Here is a 23,885-nt window from a genome sequence, read left to right on the forward strand (position 1 = left end):
CAAGGCTGCATGTCTGTTAATGTGTGTGTGTGAATGTGAGGAAGGTAAAACAAAACCTGTTCATCCAACCTACTGATCTACAGTAGAACACAAGGGATTCACAAGGATGATTATGGTGATGTTCTAAATTTTTCTTCCCGCCAACAAATCCTAAGAAAAGTCTGATATATCTTCTTCCTCTGTGCTATAGAGCTCCACTTCTGTCCAAACTATTAAAAACACATCCATGAACACACATACACACTGTAGTTCATTTTGAATCAATTGCACATTGACCATCCTGCTGCTGAAAACATTCACCAGAGCACGAAATGTGGATAAATCTGCAGTTAAAAATAACCCCTGACAAATACACTGTTTCCACCTGTTTGAGCAACTCTTGCTAAAATCTTTTAAAATCTTTAGAGTTTATTTTTAATGACTTTTAAAAAATGAATTAGCCTTGTAAACAAAGGAAAGTATATTTTAATAAAGGTATAGAAATGAAAGATTTTAAAGTATTGAGAGATGGACTGACACATAGTTGGCTTTGTTCTTTTTTATGGAATTTGTCAACACAAGCCTGATCCATAAAGACCGACTTACATTTAATTTAATTTAACAATGCAGTGAAATCGATTAATTGCAATGGAAAAGGCGATTCCTACTGTTGACCAACTGCCAGCTGTCTTGGCTCGGGTTGGGTACCAAAACCTGGTGCCAATATGGTTCTTAGCAGTATCCACTAGGGGTGTAACGATACATCAGTCTGGACTGATATATCGATTCAGTGTTCAAAATGATCCAGTATTATTGATGCAAAGTGAAAATATCAATCTGCACTGTAATCTTTAAGATAGGCCTTTATTTTGAAATTCCCATAGCATGTCAGTGTCACAAATATCTGGAAGAGTTGCTTTTTGTGAGCTGACAAAGGTAACTGAATGTGTTAAATGAACATATGATATCGTCCGATCTCGTTCGCTGACTCCTGGATTTAACTGAATCAAAATCGTGTCATACCTACACCGACTGCTCCACAAAAGAGGAATGGTTAGTACACAGTTACGATATAGGACTTTATGATAAAAACGCATATATGAATGAACGGCCTCTTTAATAACCAAGCCAACAAGCTAAATGAACTGAAGAGCGTAACAGTTGCTGTCTTTAGCTGACTTCAGCTCACAAGTTACAGGCATTAACCAACTAGCCCTGTGAGTAGCTGCTACATCACCAAGCCTCATAAACCACGTATTTTGTGAAGACGTGCATGTCATCACAGCAGTACGCCACAGCTTTAAATTTGAAAAAAAAGGAAAAGAAATAAAACTGCCATAAAATATCAAAGTAAAGCCAAAAACCAAGGAAGAATTATTTTGATTGTGTTGACCTTACCTTCAGTCTTTAGCCACAAAGTTCATCACAAAGTGCAACAACTATGAACCAGTGTCCCCTGTTGAGTCCATTTGTTGCATTGAACTCCCAGTGTCTTTCTCCTCTTAGTTCCTGCCATCTCTCCACTGTCAGCTCATTAAAAAAAAGCCATAAAAACCATCTCCAAAATTCAAACCCACAACAAACACCTTCTCAAAATATACTGTGAAGAAATGTTGAGAATATCTTCTCTCTCTCCTGCTTTGCCCACCCACAGAGCTCACAGTCTGGCTGTGGCACGCAGCTTACAACAGACAAACACACACACACACACACACACACACACAAAGCACAGGGATAACCATGAAGCTCTGCGGGATTCTGTCTCACAGGAGACTGAGCCAGGAGGCACTCACCACAGGGACGAGATCCCAAACATGAACGCAAGCGCCGTGCCTCTTCCAAGAGCCCGCCATGGCTGCCTGTGAGTCGGAGGGCGGCGGAGCTACCTGCGCCACAGTCCGCCAACAAACGCAACGAGTTGTGCCGCCGTTACCACACTGAGGTTCGGGCACAGTAAGAGAGCAGCTGAGATCACAAAGCAGCTGAGTTTAATTGGGTTGGATGAATTGAGCTGCAGGGAGGGTGAGAGGAAGGTGAAACTGTGGGAGGTTGAGGGGAGTTGGGGGACTTTGTGCAACTTTAAAGAACTAAATAATTCAGTATTTTCTTAATTTGCCACCGCAGCGAAAGACCAACAATGGTTTTCTTTTATTCTGCTTGTACAGGATGTCTGCAGGTTTCAACAAGTTAAATTTCAGACATTTAAGATCATTATAAACGTCATTTGAGACCTATTTCACAACTACAAAATTGTTTACGTCAAATGTTCATCTCTACCAAGGACAGAATTAACCAGTGATGATAACCAAGTACGAGCTAAAACAAATTAGTAGTAGAGAATAAAGCTAATAACTACATCTGCTAGAAATGTCCATTAATTAATTGGTAATTTTAGATATAATGAATAAATATATTGAGTGAAAGAGTGTACCTACTTTTCGCAGTATGTTGTCTGATATATTTATGTTAACTATGATTTTTCACAAGTGGCCAGTGATTTAGCTAAAAACTTAACACTGAACCAAAATATTTCACATATGGATGACAACCTTCTGTCAGAGCTGAGGTCTCCTCCAGTTGTTATCCAGCTCCAGTTGTTTACATCTTTGAGTGGGATTTGAAAAAAAGTGCAGTTTGCATTAGTGCTTATTTGTTCCATGCTGGTTTTGATTCTCAGTTGTTACAGCATGACCAATACAAATTTTTCCCAGAAACACATTTAAAAGTGAGACTGAAGTTAATAAAACTTCAACTTCATGAGCCCAATCAATTAAAATCATATTTAAGACATTTTAAAGGCCTAAAATTCAGATTATTAGATTTTAGACTTTTTAAGGACCTGTGGAAACCCTGTTGGAAACTACCACTTCACTTGGAAACAGCATCAGTATGTTGTCTGTGGGAAACACTGATTGAGGAAAAATGACAGAAGTTGGATACAAGAAGAAAGCGCATAACAAGAACCCTTGTGCCATGTAGACAGGACAGGTTTAAGTGCTTTTCAGGCCAAATTATCTTTCACTACACCCTTGCCAGAAAGCTAACTGGCCAACGCAAGAGGCAAAAGGCATTCACAGGGGAGATAAGATCAGACATGCTAACATAAGTGACTGCACCGTACTGATCCACCAATTATCCAAATCACAAAATCACACAAGGCAACACAAGCTCCCTTCTCTAAACTGAACATAAACATCTAAAAATAAACCCAGCTCCACTTTCTCTCTGTGTTTGCTGGGATAGGAAGGTGCTAATTCCCAAAGAATGCTTTATGGTTTAAACATATCACGTTTCTCCTGTTTGACACCTCATACAATACCACTCCACATCACACTCCTAAGCTGCAAAGCTGCCATGCTAGGTTGACCTGAGCTACTCCAATCCACCTCTCACTATCTACTCCAATATCCAGTTTCATACAACAATAACAGCAGGATCAATTGATCCAATTACTCACATGATTTAGTGTCAGTCCATACCTCAGTCCAAGCTATACTCACCTCCATTGTCCTTCACAAACACCCAGCCAGAAAAATACAGCAGCAAAGGAATTTCTGTAGACATCTACTGATACCACTCGTTCCCACCTCAAGATTTCACTGCTGAACGAGCACCTGAAGTCTATTTTTCACATTCACACATTAGCATACAGCCTGGAGCTTTGGCCTGCCTCCTGAAATTGGAGCAACCTGCTGGAAGTGTTCTGTTCAAACATATCAAGCAATCTTAGGTAACAGAAAGAGAGGCGTATAATCAACTTCTGAAATCCAATTGCAGATAGAAGACGCGTGCAGAAAATGATCAAAAAATTGGTGTTTCCTTTTTTAAAAAAAAACCTGATATATTTTTTTTACTCTTGCTGAGAGGCAGAAAAGAAAAATGATGTCTCACACTCATGTCTGCACACAAATTATGACTGAAATTAGAGCGGAAACGGGGGTAAACAGCGAGCCTAGCTCTGTCTGAAAGCAACAAAATCCACACTGAAAGCTAATAAATCACGTTTTATCATGTTTGTTTAATCTAATGTGGACTGATTAATTGGATGTTTTTTAGCTTGATCAGCCATGACCGGTGACTAGCTGATCAGTGTCAGATATATCATACTTTGTGCCGGTCAAATTTACATGCATCTGGTGCACGATGGTTCACGTCACGTGCACACCGACACAGACAGCAATATCCCAGCCATATTCAATGCTACTGGTCAAATACACACAATAGTGACTCACAATGGAGCAACAGACTCCAGGAACAGGGTAGAGAGAAGAGTTAGGGAAAGAAGAGCGGAGGAGAGACAGAGAGGGGAGGAGATGATGTGATTTGAAAATTGCAGTGGACCATACTGTGATTTTGATAAAATATTGATTATTCATCCTAAGAAAACTGCAATTAGTGTGTCTCTAGTTTTATCCATTCAAAAACTTGGGTGTGAAAATAAAGTAACTTCCTGGAGTCTCTGCTAGTTGCCAAACAAATGGTCCCAGCCAAGATTTAGTCTGGCCAACAACCCCCTGTAAAATGGCGCCTTGTCATTTTAACAAACAAGATATAACATGTTCATGGTAAGAGGGACTTTGTTATTTTGTTTCCCCCCTGGTTCCAGTCTTTATGCTAAGATAAGTTGTCCTGCTGCTAGCTCCAGATTAATGTTTAGCATACAGATATATGAGGCAATAAAGCACATAAATGCTCATGGTTGCTTTGATTTGTCTTCTGCATCTTGTGAATGGTTGTCGCCAAAAAAGCACACATACAAACAGCAGCTCTTGACAGCAGGCAAGCCCTCTAAACAGTTCTCTGGCTGGTTTGTTGTTAATCTTGAATCTCCGGTCGTGTTTTCCGACACATTTACATGTAGAGCGACCCCTCTCTTTTATAATTCCTATGGTGAGCCATCACAGACACATCGCAGCCATGAGAAACTTTTGTGCTGGATTGTGAGGACATCCCTGCCTGCAGCGATGTGCTGCTCTGTCAGCCAAGACTCTGATTAAGTCCCAGCAGTGGAGTAATGAGCGCAGTGCTGCACAGCTAGACTCTGAGACGAGACTGACGCACACAGACACAGAACACTCGCATACAGGAGCATATGTGAAACGGCAGACCAGAGTGCACGAGCGCACACACAGACACACACGAGGATTTGTGCTGAGCCGCTCTCTCAGTAGAATCGGTGGCCCTGATTACTCAAACTAAAGCCAAACACTCCCCGCCCTGTCATCAGCACTACTGCAGGCCACAGCATGAATAAGACATGAAGAGCAAAATACTAAGGATGGCTGTGCTCTGTGGCAAATCCTGTCATGTGTTAAAATTAGACACACTACGCAGACAAAAAACACAGTCACACATACACGGGCACTGCTAACGAGTCTTGCCACGAGGGAAAGAGAGCGCCAAGTAGGTCAGTAAATGATGGTGAACGTTGAGGCGTCTGTGCGTGTTTGTGTTTGTCATCTTTTTCCCTTCAGCGGGTTAAGCCAAACGCTTGACGCAGGCCACAGTGCCAGACAGTTGTTTGGCCAAAAGAGCAGGTCAGACTTGGGTAAGTCAAGGCTTTCTGTGTGGTAAGATCTCCATCTCTGTTTTCATTACATGCACCAGACTCCCGCCAGCAGCAAGTGTTGAGCTGCTTTCAAAGCACGCTGGAGAGAGAAATGCATGAATTTCACACTTTGACAAGAGAGACAATTGATCAGCTGCTCAGCAAAAATCCATAAAAAGCTTCAATTTATGAATGAGTTGAGCATATGCACACAGATAAAGGACACTGTGCAGCTCCAACCCATGAGGCTGAATCAATTAAAAAACACCTTGTTGCTTAAAAACTTAAAATAATGTACCAAAAAAATACAGATTGGAACTCAGAGTTTCTGCTACTACTACAGATGGCCAGACCAATCAGCCGTTGATCACTATTAGCCAATATTCAGTAAACATATTTGTTGGGAAGATCAGAAGTTGCCAAATGCAAAAATCGATCAAAGACCTAATAAACTTGAGCCAGATCTCAGCTGAGTTGGTGTTACTGTCACATGCTAATTAACCAATTAACCCCCAATATGATTTGTATATCAAATGTTCATCCCGTGTTGTCTTGTGTTGCCTCCATGTGAACGTGGAATGAATCCAACTATCCAGATCTGTTGAAGTGAACGACGCTCCCGTTTTCAAAATAGCAAAACTATATCAAAGCATCTGTTAAAAACTTTGACGCGACTTATGCTGTGTAATCCGAGACTCAATAATTCCAAAAAACCTGCTAATGAAATCATTTCTGGCAGTAAGCCCTGAAGGTAAACTAGTACTACACACCTGTGATTAAACACTCGTGTGTATGTTGCTAAGAGCAACCGTGTGTGTCTGTGTGTGGAGGTGTGCAGTGGTGTCTTCACACTAAGTTGCACATTAGTTTGTGAAACACATAGCTGGAAAGTTAATAAATGATCACCCGATCATTTTGCCTTGTCGATATAACTCGAAAACAACCCATCTATCAGCCAATACAACACACAGACAATCGGCAATTGGGATCATGGGGAAAAAAAACCCCAAAAAACCCAAAAAGGAACATCCCCAGCCACTACAGAGGACCGATCTGATAGCAGTGCGCTTTTTAATCCCAAATTTAATATGTGTACAGTATAGACTTGGAGCCATCTTTATGCAAGATAACATAAAGCCAGGGACTGGTAGCAGAAACACTATATTTCATAATGGTGGCATGTTACAATACTCAAACAACTTCTTAAGATATTGTATTGCTGTATCCCTGAAAAAATGTTTCGATTATAACACTGATAGAAACATTTCCTCGATGAGAAAATTACTCCAAGTCCCAACTGATCACGTTTGACACAGTCTCAAACAGAGCTCAGCTACTTTAAATCCAGCAAGAAACAGAGTGGTGATGTGTATTATTAAGACTGCTGTAAACTGTGCAAACAAACACAAGAAATACTGCTAACTATGTTTACCACCTGTGGGATCCATGATCAAATAACAGAGTACAAGAGCTTAGAGTCTCAAACACTAACAATTAGACCCATAAACTGGAATAAGAAGTGAGGCACTCAGAGATACACAGCTAACAGAAACTTTACTCAACTTGTACTCATTTAAGGTCATTTCATGTTTGCAAATCTTGTGTTTGCAAGACTTTTTTGCCTTGTTCAGTCATGAAAACTTGTGGTTATTTTAGAAATTGCTTGCAATTGTATTTGGCTTTTAGTCAAACTTGAAGAACATATTAGCACTTAACACTTGTCTTTCTTTAAGGATCATAAAAATGAATGGCTCGACAATACCACCCAAAACTTAAGGCAACAAATTGGCGATTACTCATTTTCTTTCACTGTTATTGTCTTGGACTGAGAACTCTTGTATCCCTCAAGTGCTGCTGAAGATTTCAGGTCTTAACATGCCAACTTACAGCCAGCCTGCCCACCTGACATGGTGCTATCTGATCTGATCGACCTGTCTTTTATTTGTTCTGCCTTTTATCCGACTCCAAGAAACATAATCACACAGCTGTCTGCAACATGACATGAACATGAGTCAGTAGGCTGTCTATTTGGCAAGACCAACATCTATGAGCCAAACCAACGCATCCTGATGCTTTTACATTATGTAATGATAATATTTAACAATTTCCTACCTTATATTTCTCTTTTATCAAATAATCCATTACATAGTCCATTTTCTGAGCTTGACATCACAGACATCAACATCAGCATGATTACTGAGGGTAGTTTGAATTTTGACTGACAGTCAAAAACAGCTAAGCTGCTGTATTTGAGTTGGTCTGACCCATTTTGGCAGGGGCCACTGAAGCCACCTCCCCACCTTGCATTGGAGCGTATCATCGAGTGACTCACTGCCAGCAGTGAAATTCAGTGTCTGCGTCCAACAAAAGGGATAAAATAAAGTTGTTGTGAACCAGAGAAGCAACCTGCTGCATCCACATCCTGTAGCAGACATTTGTCAGCGCTAGATTTCCTGAAAGTGACAGCCCAGACCTCACCAATAGTGGACTGTCCCTTCTGGCTTTTACCGTCAAATAGCAGATGGCCTGTCCCAGCCCAGGCTGATTATCATTTCAGCTCATTTTGACTAGTGACTGATAAATCTCCTGTGCTCTAAATCTCTTATAAATCAGATGAGTTATCTAATCTTGTATTAGAGGCATCCACAAACCAAACTGTGAAGACACTGTGAAGTGATTCTTCATGTGAATGAGGTCTCTGGAGTGGTTTGGTGATGCAGGAGTGTGTTTAAGTGAGGGTGCTGTGTTCAGCCCTACCTGGACCTGCTCACCCCGAACAGCTGAGTCGCCCAGCAGCGGCTCTGCAGGCGGCGTGTTTATTGTTACAGACTTTTCTGAGCGGCTGTCTTTACTGCGGGACTTGTGGCGGTCACGGCTCCGCTCCCTGTAAAACAGAGAAAAAACAAATATCATACTGTTACTGTAGCTGACTTTGAGAACTCTTTTTATACAAGTCTGGAAATAAAGAATCATCACGAGGAAGCTGGCGTTTCCCTGGTCTTTGCATGTTGTTTTCCAGTATAATCCATGATAACGATAAAGGCCATAGCCTTTGACTTTCTCTTTTCACTTTGTCCTATTTTACAGCAAAAGAGCTTAGCGGACAATAAACAAGTCATAGAGAGAAGCATGTAGGAGACCCACAGAATTACATATGTGAACATACTGTATATGCACAGAGAGGCAGGGACAATGTGAAAGCAGTCAGGCTGCTGTTTGAGTCAGATAAGACCAGAGCAGCTCTCTGTATGAAGGTGGAGAAATTAAATCACTCTTTGTTTTGGTCTCCGTCTAATTTCCGATGACTGAATGAGTATAAAGCCTGTGTGAACTCTGTCCCACATAAACCCCTCCCTCTACATCCTTCCTCTCTCTATCCATCCCCCCCTTCCATCCATCACTGCATCACTCTCTCTACAGTACAGGCCCTCTGTCCCTAACATATGAGCTCCATTAGCCGGACCGACCCCATGCACTTACAGCCCTAATCCTGTACAGAGCGCGAATGGCGGGTCTCCACCCAGCATCACCATCGCCACATGGCACGGTGCCCACTCTGCAGCTCCAATACCACAGAAAAGCTCAACGGCCTCTGTTAATCTCTCGTCTGTCTCCCTCCCCCTCTGGCTGCTGACATCTCAGACACACACTATATAGTATTTTATAGCTTGTGCAGAGCACTCACATCGAAACTCTGCAAAATGGTCACACAAAAAGCGAAATATCTCAAGTTTGGGAAATACAACAGCTGTTGCATTTCCCAGGTGCTTGAGAGCTGCTGTGTGGCACTCAGACTGAATGAGAGACAGACGGACAGCAGAGCCAATGCTGTCAGATCTCATATAGATATCACATGCTGGAGATGCTGCAGAGAGATTACTGGACAAACATATTGGAAGACAAGTGAATGAAAGAGACGTCATACAGTCTATTTCAGCTGCACGACTGAAGAGGACAAAGGACATTTCTAGATGCTGTTGTTTTGCTAAATGCTAATTGAGTATCCTGCTGTCTCTAAGCATGTTGCTCCATGAGAATCACTTCTTTTGTCTGAGCGACATTAGAACAGAAGTGTAACAAATCAAATTTCCACAGCGCTCTCTCCATTAAGACACTCAAGTGCACGATGTTGTTACTTTTCTTTTTAAAGCTGCATTAAGTGATTTTTTTAGCCACCTTTTGGCAATGTTAGCATTAATTTGGAGCTGTATTTCTGGCCACCTGACAAATTAAGCCCAATATTCACTCTTTGTTTAGCTCTGATCTGGTTTCCTCAAGCTCCTGAAGGAAATATTTGGGGTTGGCTGCAAAAAAACACCTTAAATTTTGTGCCTACTTAAAGGTGTTGCACAGAATCCCTTACAAGGTTTCCTTTGTCAAGGAAATGTTAAGGCATTCACTGCAATCAAAGAGATTTTACAGAATTAAAATTTTACAGTTTCCATGGAGACCATCTGCCTTTACTTGCACTTTTGATACCTGTTATCGCGTCACCTGTTAGCACCTTGTGTTGTGGGTCCTGTCTATCGCCCTGCACACTTTGAGAGAGGCCAGTACCTGTGCTTGAGTGTCTTAATGACTGCCATCTAGTTCCATAATATTTGAAAGAAGGCACACAACTCTACAGCCCATATGTCCAAAACTCAGCAACTCACACACAATTTAGATGAATAAATAGCACTACAGGTAGGAGGGGAAATATGCATTTTGATTTTGGGGTAAACTGTCTCTGTAATATAACAATATTCATTAAAGCAACTTCAATCTATTCACAGTCAGACAAAAATGTCAAAGTTTGGATAATGAAAGTCTGACACAGCTAAATAAATCTGGTTCCTGCAGATAATAACCTAATACTGAACTATAAATGACACACAAAACTCTAGCGACCCTTGAACACCACTCTCTCACACAATAACAATTCATAACCATAATGTACAGGATATCCTGCCTGCAGGGGTAATGGGGGACTATGATTGACAGCAGCGGAGCTGTTACAGTCACAGAGCTGCATTGGATCCAAGTGTTTTGATTAAAGGGTGTTAACCAGTCCGCTTTCCGCCTCTATTCTTGTACTTCCTTTTGAACGTGGACACAGTTTCCCACAAAAAAATCACAACAGCAACTAATGTTTCAAATCTGCACACAGAAAGACAAAGCTAATTTTCAGTAGCCTGCAGCACTTCTCTCACTGACAGAGAGACTGACATATTCTTGTCTAGTAAATCCAGGAGATTAGGAAGCTGATGTAAGCCTTTAAATATATTACAGCTATCATTATTCCTTTAAATATTATTATGGCCATCGCCGTCACTGTAGTGATGGTTATTCCAGCGGGAGTGATCATCAGTCAGAGGCTGTCACTGATTACAATTATTAATTGGGGAGGAGTGCTGTAGTGGTGGGAGACTGGGAGGAGACTGGGAGGAGCAGCAGGGCTCATAAAGCAGTGATCTTACTTCAAAGTCATCAGCAGAATAATAAGAAGCTCCAGGGAAAAAGTAAGGCAAAGGTAACTGCTATAGTAAGTAGAGAGCAGAGTGTGGCACACCATCGTGTTAAAAACTTTACAACTTTTAAATTAAAAGATATTTATGATGAAATTTATTATTTTTTCTAATGAATAAATAGACGATTTTACTGAGAAAAAGATCTCTTGGTTGAGCCTTTCACCTCTTCAGACTTCAACTATCTAAGAGTAAAAAATCACTGCCCATTCCCCACATTAATACAACAACCTGTTAAGAGGAGTCACAAGTAGTTCATTGTAAAGAAACTGGCATGTTCAGAGGACACAATGTGTGAATGTGTATTTGTACACGCATCATGTGTTATGTGTATCGCAGCAGAGCATGATTCATTGTGAGAGTCAGGAACAAAAGGTAAAGCAACACCTGGTTCTCACCGTGCTGGCGAGACTACAAATGTGTAAGAAGAAGGTGCAAAGATGACGCGAGAAAACTGCGAACATTGTCGACCGTTTTGAAACGTGCGATTGTGGACGCACACATGCACAGGAAACACAGAGGCGAGCAGACCTGTGGGCAGCCAGGGAGTGGTTCGAACAGATCGGCCTCTGTCTACCAGCCCCTCCCCTCCCCCAGCCTGTTTTCTCATTCCCCCTCCAGCAAGCTTCTGGGGTGATCGCACTGTGTGGAAACCTCGCTCCCAACACACACACACCTTCCCCCCTCCTTCCCACATCCTCTTCCTGCCTCATTAGCATGCAGCCGGCTCGTTGGTATTCCAACAGCGTGCTGTGCTATGATTTGATTAATGGAATTTGACTTCCAGCGTGGATCCCTGAAACGGGTATGGCTTTTGGGAACAGTGAGGATGAGAGTGGAGGGAGGAGGGGGTCCTGTGAGGGCAGAGATGCCTGGCGAGCTGAGGCAGAGTCCTGCCAATTAGGCTCTGGAAGCCCCGTTTCCCTCTAACACCTGAGGATGAGTGTGGCTGTGATCGCGTTCTCCACCTCACGCAGAGGGAGGGCGATGGCAGGACAGCTACTGAAGAACTGGAGCCAACTAGCATGGCACGTCGAACTGTCTGTGGACCAATTTGTTCTCTCTGTGGCTGGCAGGGCAACCCACACACCTGTGTGACACAGAGCTTTGTGTCGGCGCAGCCAACCGAGCTGAGGAAGCGGTGGACGGCTCAGCCTCGGCCAAATGGGTAGAGTCATGAAGCCAAATAAAAACTGACCAACCACAAACTCAGTAAGGTCGTCTCAAACCCATAAACGTGTTATAGAGCAAAGCAGGGAGGGTGAGAGTAAGCAATCAAGAAATCAAGAGTGTGACGGCGTTGTTAAAAAGAAAGCTTTCTCCATCATAAATTTTGACTCTCTTTTTGAATTAACCCAGGGACAGTTGACCCCAAATCAAAACTATATATATTTCCTCTGGCTTCTAGTGCTACCAATCTACCTAGATAGTTGTCAAGTTTTGGAGACATCAGCCATAGAGTTCTCTGCCTTCTCTTAATTAAAATGGAACTAGACAGCACTAAACTAGTGGTGTGACCCGGTTACAAAAGAAAATCCAGAGACCGTGCTGTGAGCAGTTTCATGTAGGAACTATTTTCTTTCTGCCAAGCTACACCTGAAACTTCACGATGAAAAAAGGCCGGTTCTGGTCTCTGGCCAGTGGATCGGTGCATCCCTAGAAAAAAGTGGTTCGTACCACATGTCTGAATGTTGGAAATCAAAAGTCTTCCAAACGGACGGGTGAAAAGCTGCAGGAAACACGTTGTTGTTTAAATCTGAGGATAATGGAGACCATTTTCAGTCCCACTGAAACAGATTTATGTGTTGCACTTGGTTGTTCAAATGAAAAGTGAAATTGTGTGAAGAATGAAAAAAGAGAGAGAGAGAGAGAAGTTCAAATCGTCGCTTCTTTCTCACCTCCACACAGCAGACTAATCGCTGCATGAAATGGGTGTGATTGTTGGTTTGGGAAAGTTACAGAAATTGTCAAACACAGCCTCCCAAATTCCACTGTCAAAAAAGTGTAGGAGGAGGAGGAGGTTTTCAAAGCTTTTCACCAAAGCATTGCGATAAAGCACAGTGACACCTTAATGTCAAGTTTTCGGAGATTGCAGATAAAAGCACGCAGATCAGAGGGAAATCACGCTGTATTAACTGTTTAACGACGTGAATCAAGAGCTCACCAATGCCTCGTAGACCCCTGAAAGATATCAAGCAGGTTTGGTGTTTGGCAGGTGTCTGGTTGAGTTGAGGATGGGTTGAGGAGCCACAGAAGAGTTAGAGCTACCGACAGCATACACAGGTGATGGAAGAGCACCAAAACATCAGCAAGAAAAGCCCAAATACAGGAAAAAAAAAAAGCAAAAAGTAGTTACAACAAAGTTCATACTTGCTCCACCTCCAGCAGCTACAAAAGAAACATGCTACACACTGATGCTTCAGTATTAATACTTTCATATCCCTTCTCGTGTGTGAGCAGATGGACTCATACGGGATTCCTCAGGTGAAAGACCTTGCAATGTGTGACTGTGACTGATAAGTCAGGAAGTGTGCAAAGCACAACTACAAGTTGTGTAGTTGGAAGAGTACAGAGGTCTGACAACTTTGAAAGTCGTGCAGTTCGACCAGGGCATAACAAATTCCCACTGCAGATGTGGCCCAGAAGCTCAGGCACGACACTCTGGGGAGTCTTTCAGCTACCAAGGCTGGAATATTTTAAGAGTATTAATATTATAATACTACATCCTGAAGATTTGTCTTCCTCTGACAGAACAGTGAGAGGACATTATTGTACTGTACTGTATGAAGAGATCACACATCATTGTCATCTCTATTTAGAGTGCATGTTTTTGCCTGTAAAATTAATTCAGATTTTTTTGTTTCAGATTTTCATGAGCCAAGCCCCCTGGATTGAGACAACTACTAAAAGTGATCACTCCTCTATCCATCTTCAGATGTAATTATCACAGTATTCATAATAATTAAGCCTGTAAAAACAACATCAACCTACAAAGATGTATATAAAACCTCTCCTTTATGATGAGAATCATCAAGAAACCTCCGAAAGATATTACAACTGTGAATGAATTAGTTTAAATTTCTCACTCAGTCCCTTGCGAATGCTGCGTGCAGCCCTATAATTGGAGTAATACCAATCAAAAGAACCAATTTTCCACATGAGCGGCTGCTAATATGAGATTTGCAATTTTATAATAATTTAAACACTCAGAATTGACAGAGTGAAGGAACCAGGCTTGGGGGAACTTTTGAGAGAGAGAGAGAAAAAAAAAACAAAACCCAAAGTGGCTCAATACCAAACTCCCATGCTCCTAAATGTGGTCAGTGTGGTTAAGATCTCTCTGGTATGAGTATGAGTCTGGTACACAATTATGGCAGAGATGCAAAATATGGACGTCTGTTTTGATTTAAAATTTATCTGTAAAATTAAAATTATTCTGTTTTACCAAGAGAAACTTTTAAACATGCAACCTATTTTGAATATGAATAATTAGCCTGTGTACTGCACTAAAGAATGTATGGAAAATAAAAAAAACAAATGCAAAAAATATGGCAGCCTTTTGCAACTTTGAATAAGTCAAGTGATTATGGAATATTACAACCAAGCAGTAAAAATCATATCAGTGCTCTTCCCTTGTTACTTGTGCAGCTCTGGATTCAGGCCAGGGTATATGCAAGAATCCTGGTCATGGTTCAGACTTCTTGTCCTCTAACCATGTGTCCGAAAACTTGCATTTCCCCTGCGCTTTATTAACTTGATAGTTAAACACGAAGGGTGGGAATTTTTGAGTACCTCACAATTTGATTTGATTTGATTCATAATATTTGGTTCCTCGGTGTGATGGTTGTTTAAAAAGGGAAGATAACATGCTCACGTTACTTCACAAAGTCATCACACCACATCTTTTGCTATTGTTTTAATGTGAGAGGCCCCTGGCAGCAGAACTAAACTGATTTATCAACTTTTTAATTTGTAAGACCCTGCAGACACCCTGCAGGTAAAAAACAAAAATTCATGAACATTACTTTAATACCAACAATTAAGATTGCTCTCTTGGGTATTAGTGTTTTGGTATAGTGCAACTGAACATGGTCATAAGGGAGTTAAAAGCTTGCAAATAAGGAAATCGGTGTCATCAGCTTGTTTTGTCTTGGTTTTTGGCAGGAAGTTGTGTCCACGGATGGACGGAGCTGCTTCTCTGCCATCACTGAAGAGCCGGGGGAATTTTTATTGGAAGTATCTTGGACACCAGTGGAGGATTGTTTGACACAGGAGGAAGAGGCAAAAAGCCAGCCATGAGAGAAAAACAACTCCAAAAACCCTGCACCGTCTGTTAATGAAAAACCTACGCCAATCCCATTCCATTCTTCTATTATATCCTGACAAATTGTGTTTAAGACTGACTCGCAAATATGCATACATACAAACACTGTGTGATTATTTGTATGAGTGGCGAACACACTCCCACGTGCCTGCATCTGTTCCCAGCATCAGTGTAATTAGACAACAGTGATCCAGAACTGCCTCACGCGTGGCACCCCTCGGCGTAAAAAGATTACCTTCAGACGACAACAGCAAGGGCTTTCAAAGGCAACAATTTCTCTTTTTTTGTGAATATCAAATTAGAGGCCAGCCGGTAGCTTTGGCACAGTCATGGTAGGATCGGAGGAGCAGAGGAGCGGAAAAGGCACTTGGCGGGGATGCCCATATGTTCCTTTCCAATTTGCTGTCACTCACTTGAAAGGCTTCAGAAATGGTAAAGAAGCGGGCAACAGGAGCTCCCACAAGCACCACCACCACTGCCCACTTCCAAACCATCAACCTCTCCTCTCTATCTTTGATTCCAACAAAGTGAGACCACTTTAACTCGACCTAACTTTCAGCTACAAGGGCACATTCCTGCCCCGGGGAATGCGAGCGAGTGGGGAACAAGTGATACGCCTGCGCCTACCCATCCTCGGAGAGTGGGCAGGAATCTGTTAAAGAGGGGGGGTGGAGGAGGAGGCGGCACAGAGGAGAGGTCAAGAACGAATGAGGAAAGGGGCAGCTGCTGCATTCATATCACGACGGACACATGGGAGCAAAAAACGGGTATGAAGAGATAAAGAGCGAGAAGGGGAAAGTGTGAAGGAGAATGGCGGGCCTGACGACGTGAGACCCAGAGTCCCTTAAACGGCAACAGGTGGCAGCTAGACTGAGAGCAGCAGCAGAGGACCCGAGGGAGATATATGGCGAATAAGCAGGAGGGGGTCCGTCAGTGACAAGGGAGGGGCTGTTGTGGAACAGGAGCCGCCTCCTCTCATCTCCTCTCAGGCTCTCAACGTATCCGCTGAGCCATCAGTCAGTCAGGCCTCTTCAGCACCTGTCCCCCCGCCGCCTTCCTGAGGCCTGTCAACCGCAGCCATTTCACCGCTGACAGACTAATGCCTCTACACAAGCCGTGGCTCCACACATGCCGGGCCAGAGAGGAAGACAGAGATACACGAGAGGTGGGGCCATGGAGGTGGATGGAGGGACAGAGGCTGGAAGTGTGTAGGGAAAGGGAGGCTTTTTCTCCCGTATGTAGCCGAATGTGAGAGCTGAAAGTGTTGAGTTAAAAATTAACTTCCCAGACATCAAGATAAATAATGATAAATGACTTAAATGATTAATCTATTATCAAAATTAGTATCTTCTTAAGCAAATGACTGATTAACCAAAAAACAGTTGCAATCAATATGTATTTGGTCTTCTTTAGGGAGGCCAGAGGGCAAACAGCAGCCTTGGCTTTGGTAGAGATTCACTGACTTGTAAAGGACACTTGCAAGGCAGATGTTTCCCAGAGGGGGAACACTACATAACACAGTCCAACCCTCCTGTTAAAGCAGAGACAGGAGGGAACACAATTAATGACAAAGCAGGACTTAGTCTTACCCATGCCTGTGGGATCCCCGGGAGCGTCCGGAATAGTAGGAATAGCCGGAGTAGGTGGACTCTGTGTCCATGGTGATGCAGTCCTGCCCGGGGGGGGGGGGCAACACGGAGGCTGCTTGGCTGGAGCGGCAGACGTGGTGCGCGGTGTTGTTGAGCTAGAGGCGATGAATTGGCTCGCTCAAGAGGCTGGCAGAGGTGGCGAGCTGACGGAAGTCAGGCTTGAAAGCGACCCTGGGGGCGCCCGGTGAGGAAACATCAACCTGGAGGGCAGGCAGACGGAAAATTTGAATTCAAAATATGAAATGTCTGGGAAACGTGCCCACCTTTGACTGTCAGAGACAGGAGGAGCCAACAAGAATGCGACTGTCTAAATGAGAATAAAGAACATTAAAGAATCATTAAAGGCTTTTTCATCACATCTATTTCTATCATTTAGTATTTGTTAGCAGCTCTCACGCATAAGCACTCAATACACTCTTAGAAATAAAGACGCTAACTAGAACCATTAAGGGTTCCTTGGCATGTCCCAATAAGATAACCCTTTTTGGTCACTATTAGAACCATTTATAAAGGTTCCACTTGATCCCTTTCAGGGAGTTCTACCTAGAACCTAACATAAAGGGTTATAACTAGAACCATCTGTGAAAAATTTCAGCTAAGATCCCCTAAGTGAGGTTCAACAGAGAACCCTTATATGGTCTAATGGTTACCCCCAGAACTCTCTCTGAGGGTTCTATCCCTTAGTCGTACAAAGAACCACTGACAGGATGCAAATGGCTCTCGGTAGAACCTCACTTCTTAAAGTAGAACCCTTATTTCTCAGAGCGTACGTGCCTGTGTGTGTGTATCTGCAGCTGCATTACAAACCTGCAGTGACAACCTTCACATTACAGGCAGCTCTCAGGAGGTTGTGTTACAGCTGAGCGTCCAAGATAAAAGAAACACTGCTGCTGAGAAACAACAATTTGCTCTTATTCCCACTCGGCTGACAACCGTTGTTCAGAGGCAGCTTTAAGTCTCTGACACACTGCAAACAATTTAAGCCTGACGCTGACAAGCTTCGTGACGATGAGCACGGTGAGAGCGCGGTGGAGATAAAAGCGGCTTTTTCACAGCCGAAGTTCAATAAGACGGAGGTGTTGCCAGTTTGGGAGTGAGTCTCAGGGAGACGTGATGGAAAACTAAAATAAGGAATGCCCTCCTTTTACCTACAAGTCATTACTTTTAATAAACAGTTGACTGTATCAGTATAACGCATGTTAAATTTTCATTACTACGCTCCTGAGGCAAACCGTCACAGCAGCAGCACTCAGAGGATGTTTTAAATGATACTGAAAAAATGAATTGCTTGTGGCTCGGACATGCTTCATTTAAAAATGATGGAACTTTCTCAGCCAAGCGTTACGTGATGTCGACTTCTTCTGCACAAAACCCCTATAGGCTTTATTTAAGAGGCTGACTGAAAAATTGCTGTTGATATCATGGATTATTATCATTTTTTAGCCATTGTCTACATACAGATGTTTGTATAGTCATGCAAATAGCAAATAACACATTAGAATGAAACTGGGCTTTGTGCCTTTCAGTACCCAACAAAAGAAATGTGGCTTGTGTTTTTGTGTTATTAATGCAGACACTTAAAAATTGACTGTGTTTTATTGATACAAACACAAGCTGCTGTCACAGACTGTTACTTAAGCAGAACCTTCTGCTTAGACACAGCTATTTTCTTTTGGGAATAATTTCTAATAACTTCACTAATCCTATTTACAACTCAGACTGAGATAAGGCTTTATTTAGATCTCTGACTACAAAAATGTCAAGGATACAGTAATTTTTTTGGTAAAAAGTATGCCAGTATTTGAAGACAGAAATTGCTCTCTGCCAGCTTTAAATCAAAATATAAATATAATAGGTTTTTTAAACATGCATATGAGGGTAAGTAGCCTTGTCTTTTTTACTCCTACTCAGACTGAAACACACATATACACAACGTTTCATTTTTTTCTTTTCTGTTTGCAATGCACCTCCTGTTGTTGTCCTCCTGGGGGGACAACATAAACTGAAGGGTCACGGGTTGAAACCAATCCCACCTTCCAGGGTGCCCCATCAATCAGCAGGTCTACACAACACGTTGGTTCCCCTGAATGTGGTCTAGACAAAAAGTGAGGGGGACATTTCACTATTTACAACTACGAAAGACAATGGGGGGGACAATGTTTGGAAATCAAATTGAAACTGTCTAAGTTAGGGAGACAGTGGAAATCACATCCTATGTTGTTAAACTAAGAAATTCAATGTCACTGCAGGCCCAGTAAGCTTGATTTGTTAATCAAAATAATCATTATTTACTTTTCTCTGTGCAGCATTCCTTGCTGGTGACACCACAATGAGACATTCTACAGTTTAGAAATATGACACCACCCATCAACATGATGAACAAAACAAACGTCTGTGGATGCATACTTGAAACTAAATTCATGCAACATTACTTACTTTACATGCATTTCAAGTTGCTCCAGCAGACCAGATGTTTTTATCCAGAGAACTTAATAAACAGTATCACACGGCGTGAACCGAACCTACATTAAGTCATTCCCAGTAAAATCAAACTGCATTCTTTCCCCAAGAGGACCAACGTGCAGTAAAAATGCTGACGGCACCATGCGAGAATGCAGGAGCCAACTCATGCATCAAATAGTTTGCAATACTCAGTAAAAACCCACAGACTAATTCATGTACGTCCCCTGAGCAGGTGGAGGGTTTTTGAGACCGCAATAATGAGAATGGGTGGATGATCAGAGGATGTTTAATGAGACCACTTGATTTGGTGTGGTCAGAGTAAGCGAGCAGAGATGGAGGTGTTTGAATGAGATAAATTTGGCCCAAAAGAGTTGGATTAAAAGCACACACAGATCTGAATACCTGCACAAAGGGAAAAAGAATAAAGTGAGTCATGGGTAGCCTGAGGCACTCACGCACACACACACTTGCGGCTTCTCAAACAGCTCTGGGTGAGATGAAAAATGTGAGGTGTGAAATGCAAAGGTAGTTAAAACTTAACTCAAAGAGACCTAAATCATATTTATGTTCAGAGAACACCAACTTCTCCACGTGTGTGCACTTTGAGCCGGCACGCCTACAGCTGGCATTAAACAGCCATGAACCCTGTGAAGTGGAGCTGACATTAAATCAGAGCTGATATTATCCAGAGGGCTCTCTAAAACAACACTTTGGGGTTAAGTGACACCTTGTTTGGGGTTTAAGTCATCTATCAGCAGTATTTTAGGTAAAGTATGAACACATTTATATTTTATCTGTATCCATCCTCCAGAGTGCATCATACTCCTCCCTTCCTCCTCCTTCTTAGCACCACTTTGTCCTGACAGTCTGAAGCTGCAGTACGCCTCCCGATCGAAACCTGCCCTCAAACTCTCAGGCCCGGCTTCAAGCACAAAGATTTATAGCTGATTTATGGCTCCTGCCGGCCTAAAGGTGTTAAGAAACTGAGGCAAACTGTCTCCTCTGCATTCACACTCCAGGAAAAACAGTCACTTCGCCAGATTTAGAGCACAAAGCACAATCCTTATCTGCCACTTGGAGGGAAACGCACATCAGTGGGTCCAAAAATACACTGTGGCACAAAACATCTAGTATGACCCAGTTCTGAGGAGTGTGGTGTCGGCACATCTGTGAGTGACTGTTGTGTGTGTATGTATGCATGCTTGCGTGATTGTCACAGACTCCTGAAAATGCTTTGAAGTTTGCGCAACTGCATATTTGGATATGCTCCTTCTGCAAATCATTTTAAATGTCTGAATCATCCTCACATGGCGACAAATCCTCCCTCAACTGGTTCTCCAAAGTCTCACCAGCAGCCAGCTGCTTCACTGATCCTTGTGAATGCTTCGAGTGAAGCAGGGGTTTCCAAAAGACTCCAATTATCATGAGCAACTTTTTAACCCTCTGATGTAAACTTGCCTTGAACAGATGACTTTCTCTGAATTTTACTTATTTAGGTTTAGATATGAACACGGACCCATCCTGTGGTTTAAAGCAGGGGTCTCACACTCAAATTACCTGAGGTCCACTGGTCAAGTTGTTCTCCCCTGGAGGACACTTGACATTTCATGGGCAATATAATAACATGTTTCATCTTGTTTAGGGAGGAACAGGTTGACATCTTGAGAAACGTGCATATTTGTTTTTGTTTCTGTCTGTCTGTCTATCTGTAAGTCAAAAAATTAAGCTCAGGTCCTGGTCAGGACCAGTAACTTCCTGGAGTCTCTGCTGATCGCCAGGCAAATTGCTCCCAACAAAGAAATAGTCTGTTGTCGTGTCACAGGGTGTTGCCCTGTCAACAAGCATTTATCTTTTCTTTAACGTGAATCTGACCTTATCTTAACCTCAAACAGCTATCTCTTAACCACAGCCTATCCAAAGCACTGAGCTAATCATGCAGGTGAGCATTAAAGGAAACACTGTTCCAGACAAACAAGCTACACTGTATTATTTGCACAGTGTCAGGATAGCTGTTCTCCTCCGTTTCTAGTCTAAAATCTCAGCCAAATAAGCTGGTTGTCAGTGAAAACATTACAAAAAATTTCCTAGTTGGACAGAGGGGGACAGAAAGATAACTGTTGATTATCTTTATGTTGATTGATAACAGTTTTTCAGTCCAAGGTGATATTTTTAAATGTCTCATTTTGTCATTTCATAACCAAAATATGCAGCAGAAAAGCAGAACATCTTCATATCTGAGAGGCTGACAGATCATTTTCTGCCATTTTTACATGAGAAAATACTATAGTACCAAAAGAGTTTACTAATTGAGTTCATTTTTATCATTTGCCCAGTTGGGAAAGTGAGCTGCCACATTGACTAGCCCAACATGGCATTTTATTTGCCCCAAGCAAGTGAGCAATCCTTACTTTTGAGCCCTGAGTGGTAGCTTCTTATTTGTGGTATAGACATGAGAGTAGTATCAATCATCTCATCCAGCTTCCAGCAAGAAAGTAAATACATTTATTGAAACTGAGTGTAAGTGTAAAGACACTCAGATTAAAAAAAAAATCCTCTGATTCTGCAGATTCTGACACTTTGCTTAAAAATAAATCAGGGCTATATTTAACAAAAAACCCTAACCAGCAAGGGGGTTGTAGAAATTCATCTCAGGATGGAAACGGTTGGGCATTCCTAATGCTCTACTGCAGGAATTTACCAATTGAATAATGACTGCTAGCAAGCTGGACAGAATCACAGAGGTATTTCCATCACCTGTTTTAATCCTCTTAAAAGCCAGGGCACGCGGCTAAATGAGGGATTAATAGGGTTAAATGAGTGCGTGGTCCCGGTTCAGTCAGAGTGCAGCCGCCAGTACAGACAGCAGCTAGCTTAAAAGCTGATCAATTATTTCCTGCTTCACCAAATGTAGGACTTAGTGTCTGCACACATCATCTCCTTTTCAGATACTTCACATGGAGCAACTTGTAGAGTACAATCCTGCGCAGGCACACTACTAACCCAGCGAGGGCCTGGCTCTGAGGTCTATATCGAAGTGAAACAGGATATGCGGGTGTTCTCACATGTGGTTTGTGTCATTGCCATGCCAGAGAAAATTGGTAAGCGGAACCACTTCAAGTTTGCGAGAGAGAGAGAGAGTCCGAAGCTGAAATAGGAATCCCCCGCTCTGGAGGGGAGGGGGAGAGGCAGGGAGCCCTGGCAGATTCTTCACAGTAAGACCCCCGCTGAGCTGCCGGCTTGTCTGTTTGTCCTGGCAAACACTGGCAGCGAGGAGCAGGAGAGGAGGAAGAGCGAAATTATCACAGCGATCAAGCATGAAGGGTACGATCTCTCACAAGGCCGTTTTATTCACTCTGTGAAAGCATGAACCATTGTTCAGGAAAACTTCTGACTGCCAAATTCCTGGAGGTAACACAACACCTGGGCATTTTACTACAAGACTCAAATCCCCGAACAAAACACTCGGGATAAAAAAAAAAAAAGTCTTCTGAAAAATGAAAAAAACAAAAACACACACAAGCTAACAGGTGTAACAACCTGAGCACAGGCTCAAGGAACAGTGACAGGATAAACATCCAGCGGCCTAAACTGGGAATGTAAACAAACAACCTTGCGTAAACAGCCCAAGAAAATACCTTCATCTCTGAGCAAGTGCAGAGCAGGAGCAAAGTTACACTGGAGCCGCCACGAGACATCTGCTGTCAGCCGCCGTAAACAAATCAGTGCTGCTCGGCTGCACCTCTCACATCACGTCCAATAAATGCATCAGCGTCGCCACTTGGCGAGATTCGATTATCAACGGCTCTAGTGAATACAGGGAAGTACTGACAGTTAGACACCCTGACTGTGGCAGTATGCAGTGTAACATCTCAAACACCACTATTCTCAATATTCTCATTTTCATACTGGACACAACGTGTGCCACATTTTTACATTAATGCTTATTATGTGGGTAAGTGGCAAAATTAACAAAGCAACGTATGCATATGCAATAGATACAGTGCTCGCGTAGGATGCAACACGGTGCATATTAAATCCTTTCTTTTCTTCCTTCCATTAAATTTACATACAAGCCACACAAGGAATTTATGCAGTGCAGGTCAGCCTGGACTGATGGGTGAGTCACAGTTGTCGTGTTGAGTGCAGCAGAGTAATAACTTTCCCATTACTGGAGTAATTCCAAATGGAGCTGTTAAAACCAAAACCTGTCTGGTTCAATTATGCAAAACCTGTTTTATAACGCAGATTATCAAACACAAAAAACACACAGACCAATAAAAACATCGATACACCGCTGCATTTCACTTCCGGTCGGATTCACATGAATATGAATCAGGTGTTACAGTTGTAGTTGACTGTCATTCTGCATAATCATGCTACAAGAACAGCGGATCAAATTCCAGTCAGACTTCCAA

General features: G+C 42.4%; 1 protein-coding gene across 2 annotated transcripts in view; it reads right to left on the reverse strand.

Moving 5' to 3' along the window:
• The window catches only part of LOC146304756 (vang-like protein 1), a 54,564-nt gene that overhangs the window by 24,654 nt on the left and 6,025 nt on the right, over positions 1-23,885 (reverse strand). For both annotated transcript variants that reach the window (XM_084713561.1, XM_084713560.1), the window contains exons 2-3: positions 16,948-17,207; positions 8,285-8,411 (exon numbers count right to left, since the gene is read on the reverse strand). In XM_084713561.1, coding sequence (XP_084569687.1) covers positions 8,285-8,411; positions 16,948-17,018 — 198 coding nt within the window. In that variant the 5' untranslated portion in view covers positions 17,019-17,207. The remainder of the gene's footprint in view (positions 1-8,284; positions 8,412-16,947; positions 17,208-23,885) is intronic.

Source organism: Lutjanus erythropterus, chromosome 24, assembly GCF_056507025.1.
Source record: "Lutjanus erythropterus isolate fLutEry1 chromosome 24, fLutEry1.hap2, whole genome shotgun sequence".
NCBI lineage: Eukaryota > Metazoa > Chordata > Actinopteri > Lutjaniformes > Lutjanidae > Lutjanus > Lutjanus erythropterus.